This window comes from Myotis lucifugus, unplaced genomic scaffold (genome assembly GCF_000147115.1).
Source record: "Myotis lucifugus unplaced genomic scaffold, Myoluc2.0 scaffold_105, whole genome shotgun sequence".
NCBI lineage: Eukaryota > Metazoa > Chordata > Mammalia > Chiroptera > Vespertilionidae > Myotis > Myotis lucifugus.
This window is the reverse complement of record NW_005871153.1, coordinates 3,851,035-3,860,985: the sequence shown is the minus strand read 5'-3', so window position 1 is coordinate 3,860,985 and position 9,951 is coordinate 3,851,035. Positions and strand designations below refer to the sequence as shown.

Sequence of the window (9,951 nt, the reverse complement as noted above, 5' to 3'; positions counted from 1 at the left end):
TCAGATAGATTTCCTAGTTCTCAACCAGAATATTAATCCAGATTACTTAGTATACCTTCACCATAAGAAGTAAGCCTTAATTTCCTAACATGTTTTCTGGATGGCAGGTATTTCAAGCATGTTCACTTTCAAGAAGGAAAAGTGTAGCGCTCATTTAAATGATTCTGATTCTGCAAATCCTTTTTCATTTTTATCTTCACTAGGGGATATTTTTCCATTGAGTTGTAGAGAGTGGAAGGGAGGAGGGGTAGAGACAGAGAGAAACTTCGATGTGAAAGAGATAGATGGATTGGTTGCCTCCTGCACACACCCCAACTAGGCAGGGAGGGTGAGTTTCCTTGACCAGGAATTGATCCTGCGACCCTTCAGGGCTCACATTCTAAATATTGAGCTAAACAGGCAAGGACTGATTTTGCAACATCTTATGCTTCAACTTATAAATCCTTCCAAGTATCTGCCTCTGTACAAACTCTGAGAGGTATAGAGACCATAAATCACACCAGGTATTAAGTAAAGCGAAATTTAAAATTAAATGAAAGCAACAGATCAAAACAAAGAAAATATTTTAATTATTTTGTAGAATGTTATTAAATAAAGTAATTATCATGAGCAAAGGAAGCAGAAAAGCACAAAAGCCTGACAGGACCAGGGTCAGTATGGTCAGTAGCATGGTGGTTCTTGCCCTGGTACAGGACCCCACTCGCCTAGGGGACAGATGGAAATGTTAGTGGGAGCCTGATAGCATTATCTGGGCCTTAGATGACGGATGCAATGAGAGGGGCAATTCTGCAGAACAGAGAATTCTCTTGCTCCAAAAACCAATAGTATAAAAAAATGTAGAGACAATTTAAGCTTCAGAGTGTTCTCTTTTATCTTTGTTTTGGCACCAAACACTGGCACAACAAAGGACTTGTGTAAAAGTATTGTATTACTTGCAGCAGAATCCCAAAATTCTGAGACTTAAGAAGAAATCCATTTGTCATTCGCATAGCAATCTAGGACAGCTTGCCTGGTAATGTAGGACAGTTGTCTACAGTTTGGACAGGTCTTTTTCTCACTCTTATTTAGAGACCTGGGTTGCTTCCACTTTGCAGCTCTTTGTCTCCTAAGACCGTGTCTTTATAGTCATGGGTGAAGCTGGGTGACCACATCTGGATTCCAGCTGGCAGAAGTGAAAGAAAGCATGGAGGAGGCATATAACTGTGTTCCAGGTTCTAGCCCAGAGATGGCACCCCTCAGTCTGGCCACTTCCATTAATGAGAACTTAGTCACGTGGTCACATGGAAATGAATGGGGGTTGGGACGTATAATCTAGCCAAATGCCCAGGCAGAAGAAAATAATATGTTTTGGTGGACAGCTGAACATTTCTGACACAGGTGTAATGAAAAATATGACTAGAAAAAATAAAAGGTACAAGTTAGTTTGGGCAGCTCTCGAATGCTGGTTAGATTTGGACTTCTCCCAGTAGCCACAAGGAAAGCCAGGAACTGTTTCTGAGAAACAAAGGGGAATGATCGGGATAATTGTTCTGGCAGGATGGGAGGAATAGATTGTGGAGACCATTCCAGATGTATGGCCGGAGTCTAGAGTAGGAGATAAGCAAGTGTGGTGGACGTGGGAAGGGGAAAGAGGAGACAGACTGCATCTGTATTGTTAGAGACACAGGGATTTCAGTGTAACAACAACTAACATGTACCAAGCACTTTACATTTATTAGCTTATTTAATTCTCAAAAAAATTCTTTATCATCCCCACCTACTAGTGAGAAAGCTGAAACTTAGAGTGTGAGTTGAGACAGAAGCCAAGTCATAATAAGAGTTAAAGATACAGGCATGATGAGCAAATAAAGGCAGCATTTGTAGATTGCTCTGAATAAGTTTGGCCGTGAAGGTAGGAAAGCGATTAAGACATCAGGTAGATGGAGAAGCATCATCAGGTAATGATGACAGCTCTAACCTTCATTGAGCATTTCCTCTGTGCCAACCACTGATCTAAGACCTATACATAAATTATCTCATTTAGTCTATTTTATAGGTAATGATCTAAGACCTATACATAAATTATCTCATTTAGTCTATTTTATAGGTAAGAAGATGTAATATAATTTTTCCCAGGGTCACATTGAAACTCAGCTCAAATTCTCTTGCTCTATCCAGTCTCCCCAGGTACTCAACCCTCAAACCTACATTGTCCCCCCAAATTCTCTTGCTCTATCCAGTCTCCCCAGATACTCAACCCTCAAACCTACATTGTCCCCCCCTTTTGTGTTCTGTTAATACATTTTTAGTTGTTGCTAGGTGTTTAACACTTAATTATTTCCTAGTAGTTGCCTGTATGTTGGCTATTTTTAAAAATATATTTTATTGATTTTTTTACAGAGAGAAAGGGAGAGGGATAGAGTTAGAAACATCAATGAGAGAGAAACACGGATCAGCTGCTTCCTGCACACCCCCGACTGGGGATGTGCCCTCAACCAAGGTACATGCCCTTAACTGGAATCAAACCTGGGACCCTTTCGTCTGCAGGCTTACGCTCTATCCACTGAGCCAAACCGGTTAGGGCATGTTGGCTATTTTTAAACTTTTTTTCTGTCAGTGACCATCTTTTGTCCTTTTCCTGTTTTCTTAAGAGTTCCTATTATAAAGCTAGGCATGTAGGATATATTTTAAAAAATTTGTTGTGACATTAACTATATGGTGTGACACTGATAAGTTAATGGAAGACATATTTACTGAGATACATTTGTATTACTTAGTTACACATAAATCCTTTCATTTGATTCATTTTCTTAAATGGCATTCCCTAGATTTGTTGTCATGTAGCTATTAATATTGATTATAGAGGACTTTTTTCAAGCCTTCTAAATTGCAACATGACAATCTTATGTTTAATGTGTCTGCCATTTTCTTGACAGGTAGATGCTGGCTGGATTGGATTTTGGTCCATAGTTGGGGGCTGTGTTGTTGGAATAGCTATGGCAAGGTAAGAACATTTTATGTTAAACATGTGAGTAGCCAGAAACAAACAAAGAGCCCAAAGAAATAATCAGCTCCCCTAAATAAAAATTAAAATTTAAGGAAAAGTAAAATAGGCAAAGGTCAGAGAAGAGGGCTACAAGAAAATCGACATACAGTAGGGAGAATGTGCTGCTAGAAGAAACCTCAAGAGTGGTCCGTCCTGAAATGTTTTTGTAGACTAGAGATGTATTTCCAGTGTAATTGAGCTGCCTCTTTTCATATTATTAGAGAACAACATCTACAAATGGAACTCAAAGAAAGGTGATAGTGTAATAGAGGCAAATTGATAGTTATCGAGAATAGAAAAGAATTGAAAACAGTCATTTGTAAGAGCATGTCTAGAAATTTCCATGAAAGGTACTGTCCTGATTAGCATATATTGACTTCTGGGTTTTTTTGGCATGTATCTCAATGGTTATTCTATTTTGATTAAAAATGTTCATAAAGACTTCCAGTTTCATCAAACTGCCTATGATCTTAACACATTACGACAACACATTTTTAGAATGAGTCAGGAGAGGGAAAAAGTTTCATTTATTCTAAAAAAAGGAAAGAATGACAGTGTCACTCATGTATGTGACTGCCTATAAAGCTACTCTTGGTCTTTCCAAAGAGATAATATTCATTCATTTCCCAAATAATTTTACCCTATTTAATCAGAAACAAAATTAGGCAATCAACTTTACCAGGAAAGGAAGAATCTAATTACATATTTGGGGAGATAAATAAGATGGGTAAATCACCTCAATATCTAAACACTTAAGCATAATTGACACAGGATAATATTATATCTAAATCTTTTGTTTGTTTGTTAATTCTCACTAGAGGAGATTTTTCCATTGATTATTAAGGAGAGTGGAAAAGAGAGGGAAAGACAGAGAAAAACATCGATGTGAGAGAAACACATCGATTGGTTGCCTCCTGCATGAACCCCAACCAGGGCCCAGGCCAAGGAGGAGCCTACAACCAAAGTATGTGCCCTTGACCAGAACTGAACCTGGAACCCTTTGGTCTGCAGGCTGGTGGTCTATCCACTGAGCCAAACCGGCTAAGACTATCTAGATCTTAAAGTTTGCAAAGTGTTTCTTGGATAGTGAAAGAATAAATTGACACTAATTTCTAAACCACTTTATGAGGTTTTTATAAGTTAAGAAAATCAAGAATAAAATCTAAAAGATAGCTATTTGTAGCAAACCACTACATTGATACTGAAATGCATTTACCTATCACATTTGACAAAAATCATACCTAATTATTCTAATTAAATCTCCAAGCCAATTAGAGTGAGTCATCATTTACCAAATTCTATTCTGAGCACCAAATAGATTAGAGGAAACCATTATCAAAAATGACATCTCACATTCTCCTTTCTCTTCATTTTCTTTCCATAAACTGAAATCATTTTAACTCTATAGAAATAGAATTAGAGGAGAAAATTAGAATGAGAACATTTTTGTTTTTAATATGTTGAAATGGAAGTTCTATAAAGTACTACCTTTACTCTGGGATCTGAAATCAATTATAGGTATCTCCTAGACCAGTGATGGCGAACCTATGACACGCGTGTCAGAGGTGACACGCGAACTCATTTTTTTGGTTGATTTTTCTTTGTTAAATGGCATTTAAATATATAAAATAAATATCAAAAATATAAATCTTTGTTTTACTACGGTTGCAAATATCAAAAAATTTCTATATGTGACACGGCACCAGAGTTAAGTTAGGGTTTTTCAAAATGCTGACATGCCGAGCTCAAAAGGTTCGCCATCACTGTCCTAGACCTTAAATAAAATTTAAAACTACATTTATAACACCAATTTTTGGGACCCCTAGATTGCAGTCTCCTTGTAGACATGAGTGCTTTGGATGATTATTTTATAATTATGTTGGCAAAGGCCACTATAAATGTACTGCTTTGGTCCTAGCAGTATACTTTGATAGTATTAGCCCATTTGAAAGGTCTAGGCCTCCAAAAAGAGCAGATCCCAGTGGTCAGTTTATTCTTGGGTCATCTGGCCCTGTGAAACTGTCTCCCAGTTCAACTTCACTCAGCTCTGGTTGTACCAGAAAACTCTTCTATTCTCTCAGACCTGGCCACCTGCCTATCTGATAAGTATGTTCAGGAAGCATACCAAAAATATATACCAGAAACGTGTGATTTTTAGATTTTCTTGAGGGACATTTCTATCAAGCTGTGGAACCTCTAGAAAAGGTTCAAAATTTTCTGTCTGTGAACTTTCATAGTTGAGAACAAACCTGTCACTGGGCAAAGGTGCAGTCATTTTTCCTACCAAAAGATGGCATCAGCTCTCAGAGGAAGTCATTTTAGTCTAGATAATGCTCACAAACATGATTAACCATATCATGCCAAGTAAGTGCAATACAAAAGATAGTATTGAAAGTGTGTTGTTAGGGACAGACAAATAATTACAACAGAAACTAAATTTATTTTTAAAGCTTCAAAGAGAAAACATGGTAAATGCCAGATTTGGGATGGGATCTGTTTTTCTGCAATGGAAACAATTCTGAAGGACAGAGAAAGTTGTATGTTGGCTCAGCCAGAGGATTGCGCCTGTACAGTCAACAGTTAATCAGCAGATGAGGAAAAGCAATTAACAAATGGAAAAGGTTTTGGTCATAACTAAATGATAAGCATCTCTACCAGATGCCTTTTAGTTTCACGTTAATTCAGAGGGAAAAGCAGGGATTTTAAGAACTTAAAATGCTAGGAAACAGTAGTCACAAGGTTTAAAAAGTAGTATTCACTGTTCCAGAGCCATGTTCTTGCTCTCACAAAGCTTACAGTCTGATAGGAAAGACAGAAAACAAATGCAAAAACAGGAGGAATTAAAATAGAGGTAAATGATATGAAGAAAATAAAGAAGTGGCAAGGCTCTTAAATGAGCCTTGTTGAACTGACACCTGAATGACCTGAGGAAGAAGCAGGAGTAACTCATGTGAAGAACGGGGGTACCAGCATTCCAGGCAGACAGGACAGGTCACTGCTGGGGAAACAACATTGCATGTATGAGAGAAACAGGGCTGTTCAGCTGGATCATAGTAAAGCAAATGGAGGGTGGAGGCAGAGACCAGGTCATATAGGACCACAAAGACTCTAGTGTAAGCATTAGAATTGGTTCTCTGAGTCTGAATTTTAGGAGAGCCATCTCTGCAAGTTTATGTCAACAATTAGCCTGTTTTCTAAAACTAGAACAATATGTTCTCATTAGAGGATATTTAGCAATTATAGAAAAAATACAAAGAAAGTAAAAGTGGTATTGAAAAGCTCAGAATCCATCCTGTAAGTTATAGATCCTGAACAGAGATCAACTTTTGTGTGTATCGTAAGAGAAAAAAATCATTTATCACAAAGTAACATTTATCACTTACGCTCATGCGCGCGCACACACACACAATGTATCAGTTAAAAAAATTTAAAACTTGCTTTTAAAAGAATGTATGGAAATTTCTTTAAGAAATTATCTATCTTCTTCTATATATGTAAAAGGCTAATATGTAAAGTGTCCCCTCGGGAGTTTGACTGGGAGACCAGGAGTTCAATCCCTCACTATGATGTGCACTGACCACCAGGGGGCAGTGCGGAGTGAAGGAAGGCCCTAGCCAGCAGCAGGCAGCCATGGGAAGGAAGGCCCCAGCTGAAGGAAGGCCCGATTGGCCCTGATCACCGGCCAGGCCTAGGGACCCTACCTGTGCACGAATTTCATGCACTGGGCCTCTAGTCCTTAACACATTAAGTGCTCTGTCAGTCACCGTGACTGATGCTACATTTTCTGTCCCAAAGACAAAAAAGGCTGGGCGCTTAACGTGTTAAATGAAAGTGTATCATTGATTTAAACAGTATTTTTAAAATTCAGCTAGGATTAATAGACTGTTGTTTCTTTTTTTAGGTTTGCAGATTTTATCAGGGGTATGCTGAAATTAATTCTTCTCCTCCTGTTTTCTGGGGCTACATTATCATCCACGTGGTTCACCCTCACCTGTTTGAACAGCATCACACACCTGCCTTTAACCACAGGTAAACACTGACTTTTGAACTTTGAATAAATATTTGTAGTTCAAAATATGTATATTTTGACAGTAGGACTTTTTCTTGCTTTCTATAAGTAATTGTTAAATATACAAAAAGGTCCCTTGCCAGCCATCAAACCATTATCCCATCTAAAAAAAAGCTCAATAAATAACTAAAAATATAATATTTTCACTGGTATTTTACATATGAAAAAGAAGTATTATCTTTAACCCAAGCTATATAACATAAGCTTATATGCTTTTAACATTCATATCAGTGCATAATACAAAGATTTTTATCTTCTTTATAGCCATTACATCATTATAGAACAGTAAAGAAAATGAACAAAGGCAAAAAGCTATGATGTTTGTAGTACACTTTAGTAAAATCCTTTGAACCAGCAACAATATTTTATAGTTAGTATAATTACATCATCAATACAAAACAAAACTTACTGGAAATATCTGTTGGAAGTATATTAGAGGCAGCTTACTTAGCTCATCCAATTGACCTGAAACATTTATAGTTGTTGTTTTTATTGTTGTTATTAGTATCATTGGGGGTCTGTATTAGTTTTCTGTGGCTGTTGTAATAAGTTACCACAAAGGTAGTAGCTTAAACCAACACAAATTTATCTTACATTTCTGTACGTTAGAAGTCCAGCTTGGATCTCCCTAGGGCCTAGGCTAAAATGAAAGTGTGGGCCGACTCAGGAAGAACTGTTTCCTTGCCTTTTCTATCACATTCCTTGGCTTGTGGCTCCCTTCCTCCATCTTTAAAGCCCAGGACAGCCTGTTACATCCTCCTCACGTTGTATCATCTGTGCCTCTCTTCCTCTGAACTCTCACCTTCGGTCTCCCTCTTCCACTTTTAAGGATCCTTGTGATTGCATTGAGCCCATCCAGATAATCTAGGATAGTCTCCCAATTTTAAAGTCAGCTGATTAGTAAACTTAATTCCAAAGATAACATGTTCATGGATTCCAGGGATTAAGACATAAATATATTTTGGGTTAGGATTAGGGGGACATTGTTCTGCCTACCACAGGATCTTTGTAAAATTACTATGACAGCCCAGCCAGTGTGGCTCCATGGTTGAGCTTCAACCTATGACCTTCAACCAAAGGTCACAGTTTGATTCCTAGTAAGGGCACATGCCCAGGTTGAGGGCTCGATCCCTAGTGGGGGTATGCAGGAGGCAGCTGATCAGTGATTCTCTCTCATCATTGATGTTTCTATCTCTCCCTTCCCTTCCTCTCTGAATTAAAACATTTTTAAAAATTACTATGACAAATTATTTTATAAATCAAGGGATTCTGTTCCTTTTTTTTCACTTTAACAAAAGATTAAGATTCATACACTAGTCTCTCTTATCCATGGGGGATATGTTCCAAGACTCCCAGTGAATGCCTGAAAGTCCAGAGAATACTAAACCCTAAATATACTATGTTTTTTTCCTATACGTAAATACCTTTTCACTTAAAGAAAACTCTTTATGGCTTCTGTTTGGCATATTCTAATTGCCAGCATCTTTTGTACTTTTGGACCATTAATAAGTAAAATAAGGGTTACTGGCACAATCCCTGAGCTACCATGACAGTTGATCTGATAACAGAGACACCTCAGTGAGTACCGGGCAGGTAGCATATACATTGTATACATCGTGGATGTGCGGACAATGATGATTCATGTCCCAACCCGGATGGAGTTCGGGAAGGTGACAATGAGAGATTTCATCACCCTACTCAGAAAAGTGTGCAATTTAAAACTTACAAATTACTTATATCTGGAATTTTCATTTAATAATTTCAGACTAAGGTTGAGCTCAGGTAACTGAAACTGCAGAAAGCAAACCCACCGATAAGGGGGGACTACCATATTTTTTACTTCATTTGCAATTAATATTCAGCCACCTGTTGGATTATGTGTTTAATTCTAGGATTATTTGCTATGAAGGTAGATTGTAGGATTATAGGGTTATTTGTTATACCAAGCACTTATATGGGTAGGAGTGAATAGTCTGAAAGTGGCTCTGTAGCCACCTATTATCCAGGGGCCTGCATGTTCCCTGGGACTCCATGAGAGGAGGGTTCCTTGTCTACAGATAATTAGGGAATACTACACATCCCAATTTGGACTTATACTGTCTGTAATAAAAGGACCAACACTTGAGATGTAAGGGGGAGGGGGACAAGTCCTTCCAATGCACTCATTTATTTGGGAGTTCCTACCCTTTCATGGTAATAATAGGGCAACAGGATACAGTTGTCCTATAGCCATGATTACCAAACTGTGCCAAGCGAGCTGCCCTGGAGTGCACAGCAAACTCACAAGGCAACACGGGCTATTTTAAATTTCCAAAGGAAACGGATATTCCACATCTGCCAGACACGGTGCGAGCCTCTAGTTCCAGGCAGTTTCCACTTTCAGCATGGATCCTGCTACGTTATTTTTGATGATGTCTTGGCAAAGTTAGGTTTTCTGCAGTTGCTGTGATAAAAAGCAAATACTGCCAAAAATCAACGTGGAACAGGAAATGAGAGTGGTGGTGTCAATCTGATTCTAAGATCTGAGAAGTTGTACAGTGCCCATCAGATGCACACATCCCATTAGTAGGTAACTGTGGTTATTTAAGAATGAAATAAAAACATTTATTTCAATATTTGGGTGTTATTTTTTAAAATAGCTACTAAACTGTTAGGACATATATATTTTTTAAATTGTTTGGCTCTAACTATGTAATTAACACAATTGTTAGCTGTTTCTCTTGGCTTTGGAGCACCATGAAAAATTTACTGAGACAGAACGGCTGCTGAGAGGGCAGGTTTGAAACCTCTGCTCTATACCACCCTGGGAATCCTCTGTAATGTTTATCGCTTTGCCTATAAAGCCCAGTGTCCAGAG

At 38.1% G+C, this 9,951-nt stretch overlaps 1 protein-coding gene across 1 annotated transcript in view; it reads left to right on the top strand.

Moving 5' to 3' along the window:
- DIRC2 (disrupted in renal carcinoma 2) overlaps positions 1 to 9,951 on the top strand; it is a gene marked incomplete at its 5' end in the record, with an annotated part of 64,113 nt that overhangs the window by 34,518 nt on the left and 19,644 nt on the right. Inside the window, 2 exon segments of the mRNA XM_006092851.3 lie at positions 2,916 to 2,983; positions 6,927 to 7,054. Of these exon segments, the coding sequence (XP_006092913.2) occupies positions 2,916 to 2,983; positions 6,927 to 7,054 (196 nt within the window).